The sequence below is a fragment of the Dendrobium catenatum genome, unplaced genomic scaffold (genome assembly GCF_001605985.2).
Source record: "Dendrobium catenatum unplaced genomic scaffold, ASM160598v2 original_scaffold_15669, whole genome shotgun sequence".
In the NCBI taxonomy this organism is placed as follows: Eukaryota; Viridiplantae; Streptophyta; class Magnoliopsida; order Asparagales; family Orchidaceae; genus Dendrobium; species Dendrobium catenatum.
Genome location: NW_021334129.1, coordinates 24,196 through 41,853, shown reverse-complemented (window position 1 = coordinate 41,853; position 17,658 = coordinate 24,196). Strand labels below are relative to the sequence as shown.

At 35.4% G+C, this 17,658-nt stretch overlaps 1 protein-coding gene across 2 annotated transcripts; it reads right to left on the bottom strand.

Annotated features, from left to right (window-relative positions):
* Positions 1-6,151: 6,151 nt before the first annotated feature.
* On the bottom strand, positions 6,152-13,900 carry LOC110110757 (interactor of constitutive active ROPs 2, chloroplastic). 2 transcript variants are annotated; one of them, XM_020842379.2, is made up of 2 exons: positions 13,663-13,900; positions 6,152-7,934 (listed from the first exon to the last, which is right to left on the bottom strand). In XM_020842379.2, exon 2 carries the CDS (start codon positions 7,912-7,914, stop codon positions 6,319-6,321), a length of 1,596 nt encoding a protein of 531 aa, XP_020698038.1. In that variant the 5' UTR covers positions 7,915-7,934; positions 13,663-13,900; the 3' UTR covers positions 6,152-6,318. The 2 variants fall into 2 exon arrangements, with proteins under 2 accessions (XP_020698038.1, XP_028547411.1); XM_028691578.1 differs by having other exon boundaries at positions 6,152-7,911; positions 13,663-13,899.
* Positions 13,901-17,658: the final 3,758 nt, after the last annotated feature.

The window sequence follows — 17,658 nt, the reverse complement described above, 5'->3', positions numbered from 1 at the left end:
AAAACTTAAATTTTTTTTATTTTAATATATTTTAATTTTTTTAAAAATTAATTACTAATTTAAAATATTAAATATCTTATATTTTGAATAATTCAAAATTTATTTGATATTTTAAGTTAATTTTAATTTTAAATTAAAGAAACCCTAATCTGTGAAATTTGGTATAAAATGTGTATTTTTAAGATTTTTTAAAATAATTTTAATAATTATTTTATAAAATTTGGATTTAAAATAATTTTGAAATAATTAAAACCTAATTTAGTTAAAATGCGGCGGCGTGACATACGTGGTGAAGCGGGATTCACGGATCAAAACAACGACAATAATTAGCAATGGTTGTGCGGTAGTGCAATCATTGCAAATGATTGAGATTGTGATACGGGTCAAATTCGCAGCAACTTAACCACGTTAGCAAGCATAGATTGTCGTTGGATCTCCACTTTTTCAAAATGAACAGCTACGATGAAGCTGAACAAAATAAATGACCGCATGATCAAATCCACGGTCGAATGAAGCCATATAATGGCTTGATCTGGGCCATTGATCGCACGATCAATGGCCCAGAAAATATACACTAAGGGCATGTTGCGAACGAACCCTAGAAGGATTTTCCCCTCGTTTGCTCGATCAGATTGATAAAATCAAATAAAATTGTAAATAGAGAGTCTAGGCATAAAGAGCATTCAATGGGTGATTAATTTTAACGGTCTAAAATATACTTAATCAAAAGTTATATTACCCTATGTTATCTAAACTATGGTTAGAGATTTTACCAAAATATCCAATAGATTTGGGAGATCTCGGGCTTGTTGCACTTGTAGACTGTCTATACTCCTATTTGTATAAGAAATGGCGGCGTGAGATCTATGCCTTGGACATCATAGGTGCTTGGTTCATCGAATCCTATCGCCGGCGAGGTTTGACAAGTTGGATTTGAGTGGGGAGATGTGGGGGAGTATTTGGAGAGCTCAAATGAATGAGGTCTTGGGATTGGGGAGGCTTTGGGTGAGAAAATTTAAGACCCCCCCTAATGAGGCCTTAGGACTCTATTTATAGCCTCAACCTTAGGATGGACGACCAAGATAGCTCTTAGGGTTAATTAAGAGAGATCTAAGCTCTCTTGGCCATGTTTTGGGTCAAGGGGAGACTTGGATATGTTTAAATGCTCAATTTTGACCAAATTAAAGTCAATTTGACCAAGTCAGCTATTGACTGGGTCAACATGGTCAATCAAGCCTGGATTAATTTGGAATTGAGCTCAAGGGGATTTGGAATTGATATAAACTTACATAAGGGTGAGTTGGATTGGCCTGTTCAACTTAGGTTGACTTCGTCAACTAGGTTGACCCAGGACCTGGGTCTGGACTTAACACATTTGGTTTGACTCACTAAACCCATTAGAAGTGGTCCTAGGGTCTTACTTGGTCAATTTGGCCAAGTCAACCCTCTTGACTGTAGTCAAGTGAAAAGTAAGGTCAACAGTATATAGTGTTAATGCATCAAAAAACATGCCAACATAATTAAAGTACTTGACTGTACTATGCAAGTGCATCATGAAATGTACAAGTGCATTATGCAAATGCATTAAAAAGTGTACATATCATTTAAAAAGAAATTTAATTTCTTAGATGTGATCTGACAAAGGTGTTAATCATACAAACAGAAATATTTGAGAATGTTGTGTAGGGTTAAAAAGTGAGTTAAACTAAAGTCCTATTTTTAAATTAAACTCTTGCATGTGCTTCAACGTAGAGTGTATCCAAGAATATTATGCCGGCTAAAATTAAAGTGATTTTTGAAATTTCAAGTACAATCCTCCTCGAAAGAACTAGAATCAACAAAACTTGATTTTATAAGGGAATATACAAGCATAAAGCATATCGAGATATTTGATTTTAGTTCACATTAGCCCGTTAAAAACTCTTGAAAAAAATTCAACATAAAATATAAGTTCTCGATTTCAAATTCGTATATAATTCATGAAATCATTAGTTGAACCTGATCCTCTATTGGCAAGCAAAAGGAGTCAACAACATTCTGAGAACAAAATAAATTTATCTAAGAACCTCGACGATGGCCATATTGACAAAAAATCTTAACCAAAGGGAATTGCTTAATTTTAAAAAAAAAAATCATCAAATTATGACATAGATTATTTGGGGCTTATATTTTGATAAAATTTTAAAAAATTCAATATTTACTAAAAGCTAAATATTTAAAGTAAAATTAATCACATGAGACTTAAAGCGAAATCCATCCACCATTCACAACAATTAGTCGATGATGATAAATTTAAGTATAATCTTAGTTCGCAAAATGCAAATGTTTTGTTGAGTATATCATGGTTTAAAATTGCGCAATATGAGGCTCGCCTTTGCGCAATTCCAATAAAAAACGCCTCGATGCTTACGCCTCAAGTTTGTTTTATGAGGCTTGCGCCTCAACTTGGTTGAGGTCCGCCTTAAGGCCCGCCTCGTCTCACTGGCATGAGGCTTACGCCTCACGCTATATATATTAAAACTTACATAAATCTTGAAGTAAATGCCCGACATTGGACTCTATAGGAGAGGAGGAAGGGGAGAGAGCAGTTCATCATAATGATGATTCAAATGAAGAACCCCCTAGTGATGACAGTGCTGATGACTTAAGAGTTCTTATGTGATATATCATTGCTATTTATTTTTGGAAATTGGAATTATATGTTAATGAAAAGAATATTGGGAAGAATTTTGAGTTGAACTATATTTCATGTTGTCTTACTATTGGGATATCTTGATTTCACTTCATCTTTTCTGCTTTTTTATGTTTTATATTATTCACTCATTAGTATATAAAAAATTTATCATTTTATGTTTACGCAATATTTTGATTTTGAGGCTTACGTCTCAAAACGCCTTGAGGCTTACGCCTCGCCTCACGAATGAAAAACGCCTCAATACTCGAATACGCAATTTTAAACATTGGAGTATATCACTAAGATTCATTTTCAAACAAAATCTCACCAGTAAAGATATTGCATGTGTCCTCTAACTATTTGTTTTGCTATCAAATAGCATCACATGAATGATTATAACCAAGGGCTTTTGACCTGATGGTTTTTCTCAAATGATACCACTAAATTACGATCACGACTAGAGCCCATGTTCCCCAAATGGCTCAAAATCATTAAGTGATGAATCATATGATAAATTTGATAGCGAACAAAGAACTTTTTTTTAGTTAAGGATAACTCAAATTTGTCTACTTAGAAAAACATTTACCCAAAGTCTTCATGATATCCTTAGACGAAACAACCCATTGCTGCTAACAAAGATCATCAAACCATTTATTTGTTAAAATCTTATTGAAAAAACACAGGGAGGTTGGGATATGAACTTTTTTAGCTCACAATTGTTAATTGTCCCCCAACACTCACCATGGTCTGACACCTAATGTCTACCAATTACTTTTGTCTGGCATTTGTCTTTCTAATTGCTCAATCTCCCTTTATTTGAGAGTGATTGAGTTGACTGCTAAATATCACTTAACTTCTAATGTTCCTCATCAAACATCACCTAACACCCACTAACAGCCAATGTCCATTGTTGTGGTTGTTCGATTTCCACTATTATAAAAGATAATGATAATGTTAATTGCCTTACCTCAAACATTCATTGTCAACAGTCATTTGATGCCTGCCAAATATCAATATCTATTGCCCACTATTCTCAATTACTTTGTATGGTTTTCCATATTATTCGGATAACTAATTGACCACTCGACATTGTTTAACCTCCAATATTCATTGTTGATAGTATTTGATGCTTATTGATGATTAATGTACATCTTCTAGGCTGTTTAGTCTCCCCTAATTATTAATTACAGTGCAGTACTATTTATATATCATCAAAAAATTATCTTGATTAGGCACAAATCTCTAGGCAAATTAAACCAGAAACTTCAAAAATTAAATCTGAGATCACATGAACTTTGATTTTAGCAAATTTATAGTCAAACTGAGCGCCTTGGAAATACAAACCCAACCACACCAAATTCAACCCAATTTGAGCCCAAATGAGTCTGAATCAAAGACCTGAAACACTATTGGAAGATTCAAACCACAATTTGGATTACCAAAAAGTTTTCAAACATGGTATGCTTATAATTGAATCGAGAGGCTCGACGAGACGAATCCAACGAGCCTAAGATTGCCAAATTCCGATATCATTTAGATCTTCAAATGTCTGACAAACGGTCCACGATCAAGGGATTCAATATCGGTCGTCCATCCGAACCACTTCATCTTTGCCCTTGATCCTCCTCCTATTTACGGGTCATGTCATCCTCAAAAAACAATAAATAGCCCCTTATTTCTCTTGAGAGGGGACCCAAGCAAGAAGAAGAAGAAAAGAAGGAGACGAGAAGAGAAGAATGATAGGAGGGAAGAAACTCCTCCTCGACCACCGCCCGAAAACTCCGCCTAAGTGACGCCAGAATTTTGCCCGATCTCCAAGTTACTTTGGGATTCAACCCGAATACCTAACATCGTCGAATCACAAATTATTGTTTGTAACTAAATTTCAATCCATAAGTGAATCATCATAATCTGATCGTCCTAAATTTCAAGGACGAGTCAGCCTCTTGTATCTCAAGCAAACTATAGTGAAATTATTTCAACTGGGCAGTGCCCCGTGGTTTTTTTCCTTTCAAGGATTTTCCATGTAAAAATCCTGGTGTTTTTATTTCTCTCATGTTTGTGTGCTAGATATATGTACAAAATTGAGACGAAAACTTTCTAACTCTATCGTCACATATATTCTAGTCCGCAACAACTACTATATTGAAATTATATATATTTTTAAAATCTTAAATTGTGTGTAGTTAAATGATATTACATTTTTATACACAAGTCTTAGCCATGCCTTTTTTCTCTCTGATATGTCGACATCAATGAAAGCAATTTAAAAATTGCTCATCAAATGCATAGCCTAAAGGCTTCAACGGATGCCACCAACTCTAGCAGGTGGACTATTGAGTGTATTATGCCCAAATGTGAAACCAAGTCTCAACTATGGCTTCCAACTATTCAAAACTCAAGATAATCCACTCAAAACAAAATTTAGTTCTACTTAAAAATTAACTCATCATAGTTATTATCCTTTAGAAAGAGCTCAAATTTTTTATATTATTCATCTTTTATCATAGATTTTAAAATAACTTTTTAAGAAAATTTTAAGATTATCTTATATTTTAAAATCATATTCCAACGAAGTTTAGAAAGGATGAAAGATTTGCAAAAAAAAACATACTCTCTCTCTCTCTCTTCATAATTATATAACAATATTTATATATAATAATAATAATACACGTTAGCTAATAATTACTGATTAAAAATATTTTTTTAAAAAATAGAAGTTATTAAAACTATCACAAAATTCGATCTAATTTTTTTTAACTCAAAATCGAGTCTTAGTTAAATTATAATCTTTTACTTTCTATGAGCCGAATTGTGAGATTCAAACAATATATAATAGATATGTTACTTATGTTTATAGATATAAACGTAGTGGAATAAAGGCTTGATGTTGTTGTTATTATTGTTGTACTTGTTATGACTGTTAAGCAAAGTAGTTAGATCAAATCATCCTAACCATTCTAATGACTGGGGGTAAACAAATGTCTTGTACTTTAATTAGGAGAATATATATATATACTATTTATAAAATTAATGTTCTCATATCTTTATTCTAAATTATCACTCAAATATAAAAATTCACAATAAAATCTCAACTTATATATTTTGCTTGCCAAATTTTCAACGTTTTAATCATAGCACGTAAAAATATAATATATTTGATAATTCAAACAATATATAATAGATATGTTACTTATGTTTATAGATAAAGAGAATCCTCAATAAAATTGATATGAAATATATGGGTATAAGAATGGCCATTTTCTCATCTCTGATTAGGAAATATTTATAACAAAGTATTTTCAGTACATTGAAATTCAAATTTTTTTAGTTCCATAGGAAAGGGATAGAGTTAAAAGTTCTCAAATCCCTACAAATCATGTTCAACTTCCTCAGGTTGTCCAGTCACTGCTTTCTAATGCATTAGAGAATTTTTCATACTAGAAAATTATTGTAAAAGCAAAAAAGAAAACGGTATCAAACAAAGCCTAAATGATTTGGCTAAAGAAACATCACAACAATGAATTTTTCTATTGTTAAAGCAAAAAATAAAACTGTATCAAATGAAGCCTAAATGATCTGGCTAAAGAAACATCAAAGCAATGAATTGTTGAAGGTTTTGCAACATAAGATCTTAGGAATGCTCATATTGGGCTCTTTTTCCATAATTCACCAATCTTTCTCAGTAAACTATTGTTCTTCTTTAGTGATTCATCATCCAAGTCGTCAAAGAAAAGCAAGTCTGTCAGCTTACCAGATATGAAATTCTTATTAGAATCCTCAATGTTTCTGCCATCATTTTCATATGTGAGAATGGCTGAAGCAGCTTCTGCTGCCTTTCTCCATTGATCTGACTGCACATTAAGCCTCTTTAGCTTAGTTTCCAGCTCCAAGTTCACTGCTCTGGATTCCTCCAGCTGCTCTAAAATTTTCACTGCCCTCTTACTGCTCTTCTCGGCCTCATCTTCAATAAGACCTATTCTTATCAATGCTTCCTTCTTTGCAGCCCTTGCCTTCTCAGCATCGGCAATAGCTGCAGAATATATATTTTGATGTTCACTGTCTCTCTTGTTGAGCTCTGAAATCAAGATTTCATTCTGTTCCAAAATTCTTTGGAGAACTGTTTCTTTATCCAAGAGGTTTGCGTTTAGTTCTTGAACATCTGTTGCAGCCTTCATTAGCTTCAACTCAGAGTCAAATTGTTTAGCCTCACCCTTGCTCAATTCCTCTCTCAGCTCCTTGTTCCTTTTTGATATGTTCTGGACTTCCTTTTCCATGTCAAGCAATCGTTCATTCAACTCTGAAAGTTCAACTTTGGATTTCTCTATGATTGAATTTAGTTCTGATTCTCTCATCCTTGCATTAAACTTCACATGCTCAACAGTTTCATATGCTGATTGGATTTGAATTGCAGTTCGACTTTGTTCTTCACGGTGCTTAGCTTCAGCTGCTTTAAGCGCAACTCCCAACTGCTCTAATTCTAACTGCAAAGCTCCGCATTCAACCTTACAAGGAGGATTTCTTCTATCAGCTTCATTATCCTCCGCAACTATCTGATATTCCGTTAGTAATTCCTCGAGAACACTAACTCGAATTTTAGACTCTTCCAGCTTTGATGTTACAGAGTTCAAGGACTTCAAAAAATTATAACCATCAGCATGGAGAGATTGAATGGTAGTATTAGCTATTTTCAGGTGGTTCTGGGTTTCAGAAAGAATAAATTTTGTTGCTTCTTCTGCCAACCCTCTCTCCCCATTCTTTATTTTAAGGTTCTCAATGTTGGACAGAGTGCCTGCCATTTCTTCTTTCAAGGTATATACTTCAGGTTTTATCATTTTTGAATCCTCAGACTGCCCTGTTTCTGATTTCATAACATCGAGCTGCTGCTTCATCCACTGAATCTCATTCATTGCAGACAATAGGATGGTCGAGTCAAGCAAATGCTGTTTCTGGAGAGCCTCGAGCTCAGACTGCCATACTGAATTGTGCTCCTGGGAGATTTTACTAAGCATTTCGAGTCGATTGTCCTCAGCTGTGGAAAATTCCAACAACTGTAGCTGTAATTCTTCTATTTTTGCCGACTTGGCTGTGAGCTGTTTCTTCACTTCATCAGCTTCCTGCTGTACCTGACTGTTTGATGAGTCACATGACTTCAGCTGTTCCTTCATCTTCTTCAGGTCCTCTTGGAGCTGACTGATCTGAGATTCTAGCTCACTGGACTGGATTGGTCGTTTCTCCATAAATTAAATGAACTACAATCCTAGACGGATGAAAATGCAAGTGAACAGAAGTTTGAAGAACTAGATTGCTTATCAAATAAATGCTGCGAGTTCTAATAATCATCAATGAAAGCCACAGGAACCGATCTCATCTAGCAACCGATCATAACAAATTCCTAATGCAAGATTCACTCTCGGTAGATAAGATTAAATCATAATGTAATTTATAAATATTATCATCAACAGAAATATTAATCCTATAGTGACTTAGACGGTACCCTAACTCTAAATCTGCCAACCAAGTCATTCACAATGTTACAATGCTTCGGGATCATTCTATTCATATGGGATCTAATTAGGAGCTGATTGGTAATGGCTAGGTTTAAGCTATCTCACACATAGGATCTTCCTTTTTTACATTTTTCGTTAAAAACTTAATTTGTCTCCAAATTTATAAAAGAACATACTACTGCATTGAATTCTTTCGCTCCATGGGCCAAGTCCTCGTGCATAGTAAGATTAAGCAAGACTACACGTCTTGGAAAATGCATTTATCTTATTACATTCTGCAATTTTGGGCAATTGCTGATTTATCCTTCTAATGCGATTCTCCATTAAACCTAGCTTCAAGCCACTTGCAAGTAAATCGAGTCAATGACAAGTTATTTGTGTATGCTGCATGTCAACATGTAAAAATGCACTGATTTCCTTCTATTTTTTAACTGCTATTTTTAAATTTCCATTTGACGTTATCTTCTTGCATAGGAGGGCCTTCTGATGTGGACATCAGACGGTAGATGATATTCAAAGGAAGAGTCGAAGATCGACGACCGAGATCACTCCATTTTATTTTAGTTTATTAATTATATTTTGATTTAATTTTGCAATTATCCTTTTTTACCTTTTTTATGCAAGCCCAAGGGGCAAATTTGTCTTTAGTTTCTTTTGAGGCCTATATATAGAGGCCCCTTATCATGTATTAGGTATGATGGAATTATAATAAAAATTTGTGTTCTGCACTTGTATTCTTTGGGGAGGACGTTTAGGGGTGTCAATTCGGGTCAGCGGGTCGGGTTCGGGTTGAACCCGGAATTGACCCGGCACTATTCGGATCAATCCAAACCCGACCCGTTTTTAGAAACGGGTCAGGTTTCCAGACCCGAACCCGACCCGATTCGGGTTCGGGTCAACCCGACCCGACACGAATGACCCGAAATTGGCCTAAAATTGCTACTTTTGGGGTCAAAATCGGGTCAATATTCGATTTTCGGGTCAAAAACGGGTCAATCTCGGGTTTCCGGGTTAAATAGGAGTTTTTGTGTCATTTTCGAGTTATTGGGTCAACCTGAACCCGACCCATTTTTTAAAACGGGTTGATTTACTGAACCCGAATCCGACTCGTTTCGGGTTCGCGTTGACTCGAACCCGGATTTTTCCGAGACGGGTTCAAGTCGTGTCAAAAATTGACACTCCTAAAGACGTTAGTGAGACTCCTATGGAAAGGAGTCGGAGCTTTCACCAACCGCAGGATGGGTACAAGCTCGTGGCTTGAAGTACCTTGGAGAATGGCAACGTATCACCCGTCAGTCTTCGGAAGAGTCCAAGGCTCGCGGTTTTGTCTTCTTTTTTTTATTATTCTCCTTATTTTCCTAACCGTCGCTTCCCCATCTCTCTTTCTCCTATTGGCCGAAAACTCCACCCAAACCCTAGGCCAAAAGACACCCAACCGCCGGCCCAATCCCCTTCCCAAAGCTGCCGGCCATTATCCATCCTTTGGCTCCAAGATTCAAAATCTAGCATTCAAATCCTTTCCTAAATTAGCTCCCCTTTATTTTGGAAACTAATTAAATTCATATTCAATTGAATTTGAATTTGAATTTTACTTCATAAATGGGAAAAACTATTTTAGGGAAGTCCCACAAATCATGCAATTTGAATTTTAAATAGAAGTTGATTTAAATCCACTTTCCTATTTCAAGATTCTAAATATAGCCCCTCATATCAATCACCCATAATAATGCTAGCCGCCAGCCCTAACCCCTTCCTATTTCCTCTTTCCCTACACTTTTCAAATTGATTATTGAAGACATTCCTTATTTGATGCATCTTAAGTTTAGAAAGTTTTTAAATTTAAGTTTAAATTAATTTGAATTTGAAATTCTTTCTTAAAATAGGATGAATTATATTAGGAGGCTTTCCTTAATTCTCCCAATTTGAATTTAATTAAATATCTGTCATAATTCCCCTTTCCTTATTTTAAAAATTCCAGTTAGGAATTTTCTTAAGTCCACATGCATTGTATGTGGACACATTCATCATATGCGGACACATTTACCGTATGTGGACACATTCAACATATATGGATGTCTTCCCTTTTTCCCCTCTTTTGGCTGACCCCCTCCGTTCTACATCAGTTTGGTATCAGAGCATGGTTGCTTACCCGAGACGCGAGCTCGACGGATCGAGCTCTTTTCCACCCCAAGAGAATGATGCCGACATCCAACCGTGCATGCCTATTTGAGGAGAAGCTGAAGATTGACATCTGTAATTGTCCTATGTTATCTTAAATTTTTATTTGTAATTTTTATTTTAATTATATATTTTCCGTTTTTACCCTTACTTAAGAGTCTAATGTTATGTAAGCCCTAGGGGCATGATCGTCTTATTTTAGTTTCTTTTATTTCTGAGGCTTATAAATAAAGGCCCTTGCTAGTGTAAAGTCATGATGGATTATAATAAAAAAAATTGTTTTGCACTTTTGTTCTTTGGGAGGACGTTAGTGGGAATCCCTATGGAGGGAATTGTGGTTTCCGCAAGCAGCAGGATGGGTTTGGTGTCGTGGCTTGAAGTCCCTTGGTGAAGGACATCGTATTACCCGTCAGTCTTCAGAAGAGTCCAAGGCTCGCAGTTCTATCTCTTTTTATTTGTTTTGTTTTTCCTTATTTCTCTAAACCACCACCTCCTCAAGGCCTCCACCAAGGCGTTGATCCTCTCACCCCCATCACCTCCACACCATTGGCCTACACCAGCCCCTCCCTCCTCCGTCCCTTTGGCTGAAATCCACCATGGCTCCACCCACCCGCCGGCCACCTCCTACCCTAGCCCCACATTCCTAAAAAAACCCTTTTTCCATATTTAAGTTATCATTAATTTGAAGAGATTTTCATCCCCATTAATTACCTTATTTTCAAAAACTTCTTTCATTCAATTAATTAATCAATTTTGAGATTAATTGATTAATTATTCCCTAATCCAAATACATTGAACATAGACACTCGTAGTCCCCCTCTCTCTCTTGGTTGGCCCCATACCCATGCCCTCTTTAAATTACTTCCCAAAATTAGAGTAATGATTATCTTGGAAAGGTTTTGAATTCAAATCTAACACAATTTGAAATTCAAATAATTTCCTATATTAATTATTCTATTTTAGGAAAGTCTTTAAATCAATTCCAATTCTATTCTAAATTGGATTTGAATAAAATTATCTCCCTTCATTTAAGATTATTGAATAGGCAAGCTTTAATTACACCCCCCTCTCTCCCTACTTAATTAATGCTTCCCCATTAAGGCCCCTAATCTCTCTTCATTTAAGGGATTAATTAAGTACCCCTTCCCTCCTTTTCCAATTTAATTTGAAATTCAAATTTCAAATGACCCCGCCCCCCATATCCATTTTACATCAATTTGGTATCAGAGCATGGTTGCTCAGGATGCGAACTCGACGGAGTCGAACTCTTTTCCACCCCAGGTGAATGATGTGAACATCTGACAGTAGACGATATTCAAAGAGTCAAAGATCGACGGCCGAGATCACTCCGTTTTATTTTAGTTTTTTAATCGTATTTTTATTTAATTTTGTAATTTTTCTTTTTTACCCTTTTTATTTAAGAGTCTTATCTTATGTAAACCCAAGCGGCAAATTTGTCTTTAGTTTCTTTTGAGGCCTATAATTCTCTTGTATTACGTATGATGGAATTATAATAAAAATTTGTATTCTGCACTTGTGTTCTTTTGGGAGGACGTTAGTGAGATTCCTATGGGAAGGAATCGGAGTTTTCACAAGCTGCAGGATGGGTTCGGGCTCGTGGCTTGAAGTCCCTTGGAGAAGAGCAACGTATCACCCGTCAGTCTTCGGAAGAGTTCAAGGCTCGCGATTTTGTATTCTTTTTTTTATTATTCTCCTTATTTTCCTAACTGTCACTTCCCCATCTCTAGTTCTCCTATTGGCCGAAAACTCCACCCAAACCCTAGGCCAAAAGACACCCAACTGCCGGCCCAATCCCCTTCCCAAAGCCGCCGGCCATCATCCATCACTTGGCTGCAAGATTCAAAATATAGCATTCAAAATCCTTTCCTAAATTAGCTCCCCTTAATTTTGGAAACTATTTAAATTCATATTCAATTAAATTTGAATTTGAATTTTACTTCCTAAATGAGGAAAACTATTTTAGGGAAGTCCCTCAAATCTCGAAATTTTGAATTTTAAATAGGAGTTGATTTAAACTCACTTACCTATTTTAAGATTCTAAATATAGCCACCTTTAACCCCTCATATCAATCACCCATAATCATGTTAGCCGCCGGCCCTACCCCCCTTCCTATTTCCTTTCCCTCCACTTTTCAAATTGATTATTGAAGGCATTCCTTATTCGATGCATCTTAAGTTTGAAAAGTTTTTAAATTCAAATTTAAATTCATTTGAATTTGAAATTCTTTCTTAAAATATGATGAATTATATGAGGCTTTCCTTAATTTTCCCAATTTGAATTTAATTAAATACCTATCATAATTCCTCTTTCCTTATCTTAATAATTCAATTTTGGAAATTCCTTAAATCCACATTCATCATATGTGGACACATTCACCGTATGTGGACACATTCACCGTATGTGGACGCCTTTCCTTTTTCCCCTCTTTTGGCCGACCCTCTCCGTTCTACATCACCTTCAGGTTCTCCAGTAGTAACTTTTGTTACTTTTTATCATTAAGCAAGCATTTTAATACATATTCCTGGTTTTATTTGCTGAAGCCTAGAGCTTATTTCTTGATGGCTTTTCTCACTTTCAAAAAAGAAAAAAATCACTTTAATACTCGTATTAAAATTCTTCAACAGGATGGGGGGCATAGAGTTTTTAAGTTAGTTTTTATAATAATTTCTACTTTGGCATCCACCATCAAATTTCTTGTTCATACATTATTTATTTATCAAAATAAAATTATGGAAAAAAAAGCACCCAATATTGTTGAAAGATGCTCAACCCTTAAATCTTAAAATTGAATTATGATAAATCATTGGGATTCTTCCTTTGAGATTTATGTCAACAACCTCCTTCATATTATTCTGAAGGTAAATTTATGGTTGCATGTTGAAAATAAACAAATCTTTCGTACTTTAGCATGCATATTTTAGGTAAAACAATAACTACAAGTGTTACCTATATTTTAATATTACCACATGGAATTTTATATCTCACGTGATTGATGAGTATTATTTCCTTCGTTAAAGCAGCATCGTCAACATTAGAGTCAATACAGACTTATATTTTAAGAATTGGTCTCTTCTAGGCTCAAGCTACCGTTCATAACAAATTTCTAAAGACTTGATCTTCTATTTTGAATTAATGTTGTTAGATTTTCCCTTTGTAGATAAATCATGTAATCTATAAATACTATCATTGATAGAAAAATGTGGTGAATTTCATTTTCTATGGATTTTTATTTTATAAAAAAAATACTTGGCAATCATATTAATTTGCCATTGTCATACCTCAATGACTGAGCTTTTGGGTAACCGACGGTCAATCATCTTACGGCATCTTTCAGTTGAGGAGTTTGTCGGTGTGAGCTTCGAGTTGGCTGAATCAGATTCAGATCTAGTCGTCTTAGACACACTAGATGATCTGGGTGCGATTGAAGATGCCTTCTGAGGAATTTTTGATGACCCATTCCTGATTCAACCAAGCAATTAAGTTACAGTTTGGACATGATTAAGGATTAAGCATAAATAAGTAACTCAAATTATAGGAAAAATGAACTATTTCTCTTCTCTCACAGTGATGATGAGTATTATTTCCTTCTGCTATACAATCGAAAGCATCGTCAACATTAGAGTCAATCTATCACCGATCTATTAATATTTTAAAAATTGAGTCATCTTAGACCTAAGCTATCCACCGTTCATTCTCCAAATCCATATTTCTACAGACATCTTGATTTCTTCTATCTTGTACTCATGTGTTTAGATTTTCTTGTGTCTAGCATCTCTTTTAACTCCCTTATTTCTTATACTAATTCTTATACTATCTCATTCAATTGTAGAAATGCTGTGTGACATTTCAATTTCACTGGATTTTTATTTTATAAAAATAATGCATACTGCTCGTGTCCGGTCCAATCATATAATTCTCTCTTTACATTCTGTCTACTACCTCATCATGACGAGTTTGGGTAATCCCCAGAACTCTCCCTCTCGGTTCTAACCATCCTATCTTACCGCGCATATTTAGTTAGAGGTTGGTCGCTTTTTGTTGAGCTGCGACGTCTTTGCGCTTGTATAGAATCTTCCAGATTGTCCGTCTTAGACCACACCTTACGATTGATCTCTGCGGTTGCGATTGCAAGCTGCTTCCTGACGTCGAAATTTTTGGATGACCCACTTTCTCCTTGCATTCAACCAAGCATTAAGAGTTCAGTTTGGACATATAATCGATTACGCCAATACACATTCAAGTACCTTCCCAAGTTTCATAGGAACCATGTGTGCATATTTTAATTCATCCGACCAAAACCTTCTGTTAGTGTATGAACTTATATGCTATTCTTCCATTTTGAATTCAGCTTCCTCTTTTCAAATGATTCTTTCATACTTTGTTGGATGTATGGATCAAGTAGACATATTCTTGACCCGGTGTGCTTCGGCATATTAATTCTTTTCTATAAAGCATCCATCTTTGTCGCCTTCTTTATTTTCTCTTTATAGGTGCGAAAAAAATTCCCCACCCTCTTTTTACACTACAATCAAATATAAATTTGTTGGATGATTCAACCCTGGGTCAGCCTTAATTAGCATCAATTTTCATTCCTCCATCTCAAAATCATAAATTAACCTCTTCCAGATTGAATAGGACATAACTTCCCGCAATTCATTCTCATACACTCGATAACTCTATCCTCCAACACAACCCATTTCTTCAAATCTTTCTATATGAAGAAAAGGAAATGATTGAAGACTTCAGATACGTCTTTCTATTGCATGGACTCGTATCTATTTAGATCTCCATACTATAAATCTTTGATTGCTCTATCCCTCTTGTGCTGGTATATCGTTTCGTTATTTCTCTGCCAGTTCTCCTTTATATCTACTCTATCTAAAATCTACAAACCTTTATCTATTTGAGCCAAATATCTCTAAATGCTTATACCTCGCAGCAATAATATCCTACCCTACGTGCTTCTTCCATAGCAATGAGATATTTCGAATCGCAAATAGTGTAACAAGGATATCGGGTTTCATGCTATCTCGTTTAGATCTTCAATCTTACCTCAAATGAAAGTGATTCATATTGAAGCAATCTAACAATGTTTTGAGAACCCCCTCAATTTATCTATACTTTTCTTTGTCTTTTTTTTCTGATAATACCCTTTGCTCTTCTACTCCTTCAATCGGATTGTTATGCATCTTCGAATACTGTGAAGGCCACAAGGATGGAGATTTGTTTATACTTTATCTCAGTAATGATATAAGCTACTAAATGGTAGAGTGACTTCTCTCTCTCTTCATAGTCCAACAAAATGGTTAACTCTGCTCCCATGTCCACCAAACCACAATAACCCATAGATCAGATCCAGATTTCAGATTGATACTCACTTTCCAAAATATCGATCTAGTGTAGAGTGTGTCAGCTTTTCTTCCTCACGTTCTCTTGTACAATCATCTCTATCTCAAGTACGTTATCTTTGTGCTTGCTCGTCTCTAAAAATATATGATGCACCGGAACTTCTCTCAATAAGGTCTGTTTGCCCCTTGCTCCGACCCTCCTCTGCTATTCACCGACACGACATATCACTCTCCGTTCTCATCTTCTTCGTCTCTTTCTTAGCTCTCTCCTCTCTATCTATATTCTTCTCTCTCCTCCGACCACGTTCAGACTCCATGCTCTCTCTCGAAAACACAGTCCTGATTTAAAATACTCATTCTCCTAATATAACTCTTCGTGGAGCTCTATCTGTGTGTCCGACCAGTATTAAAATATCTTCTCTCTTTGGAATTCTTTTTTTAATATCTAAGCTAATTTGCTCTTTTCTTTTCGTAGTTCCTTTTGGGCCGTGATTTCAAATCTACAATATTTGTTCATCTCTCATATCCACAACACCAAATCAAGTCCGCCACTTTTATAACATCATGTCTTCTCTCATTTCATTTCTTTTGTTATGAAGTTAGCATTCTAAATTGACTATCCTTTTGTATATCATAATAATTATCTATTAGCACAACTAATGTCTGAACTTGAGTTCCCTGTTTGAGTTGTGGCTTTCCTCATTGATTTGTAATATTACATTCCTACACCAACTCTCGAATATGACGAGTATAACAAGATTTTTGGTCTTATACTTCGCTTTATTAGGCATACAATTAATGTAAAACTTAATATAAATATAAAAAAAAGAAAGGAAATATAATAAAAAAGTAAATAATGCGAGAGCGTAGTGGAGTAAGACCTGGTTTAAGATTTCCGCATGTTATCTTTATACGTCAACTGATTAAGCGCTCCTCACAAACTGCAAACAACAATAAGACCAGATAGACATAGAAACGGATTAAAATTAGAAAAGGTATAACGCCCTTTCATTCAAGAATTAACCATAAAACAAATAATGTTGCACTTTCCTCATTTTTTAACTGTTTTTGCTTACAAAAGTAATGAAAAGTACAGTGAATTAGGCCACCTGTACTTTAATTTTCTATTACTAAATCTTATTAAAATGCTGTACTCTGTCATAGGACATATTGTTTTAAAATGTTTAGATCAAACTCGAGCATATAACAAAATATGGTTTTGAATGTCTAGCAGTAACTTTAAAGAAATGTGTAACAAAAATAATGGTTGATATGTATGGATTCATAATAAATGGAGCATAGGGAGCGGAATACTGGAAATAATGCGGCGAAGTGTTTTTTGGATAATAAAATGAGTAAAAACGAGGCAAGCTAAAGCAAGCCCCAATTCTAGTTTGATTATTTTATTTTAGCTCAAGACAAATTTTTCTTGAAAATTATCTATTTAAAGTGAAGTTTTGTTGATTCAAGCCTTCTCTGTCTAAAGAAGTTCTTCCTATCCAAGAAAGCAGCAAGAAGCTTTGGATTGCCCTAATCTACCACTTCTAAGTACAGAGATGACTTACAATCCTCTGTTCCCATCTTCTTCCACATTCACTTGCTTCTTTCAACCGTTAGAACAGAGCAATCCAAATAAAGAAAAAGAAAATAACAGAAGTATGGATGAAAGCACTTCCTTCTTGTCAATGGGCGGTGGTTTTACAACTCTCTTCCCAGTCTTCTTTTTCCCCGTAGCTTCAGACGCTACCAGTAGAGATAGAGAGATAGGGGGGGAGATGGAGTGAAAAAGAGAGAAACGATCTTGGGAGGAGAGTTAGAAGAGTATTATATCAGCATTAGGGTTTGTTTTCATCTCAGCGCAGGGTTTGCGGCGAGTTACAATTGCAAGCCGCCTGTCGAGACGAAGAGTTTCCGACACGACGGTGA

What these genes read in the sequence shown, in the direction of transcription:
- LOC110110757 (XM_028691578.1), bottom strand. Translation starts at nt 13,701, where the DNA reads ATGATTGACCGTCGGTTACCCAAAAGCTCAGTCATTGAG. An exon ending in CCAAAAGCTCAGTCATTGAG is followed by an intron (nt 7,912 to 13,662) that starts GTATGACAATGG and finishes ATTTAATTTATG; the next exon opens with GAGAAACGACCAATCCAGTC.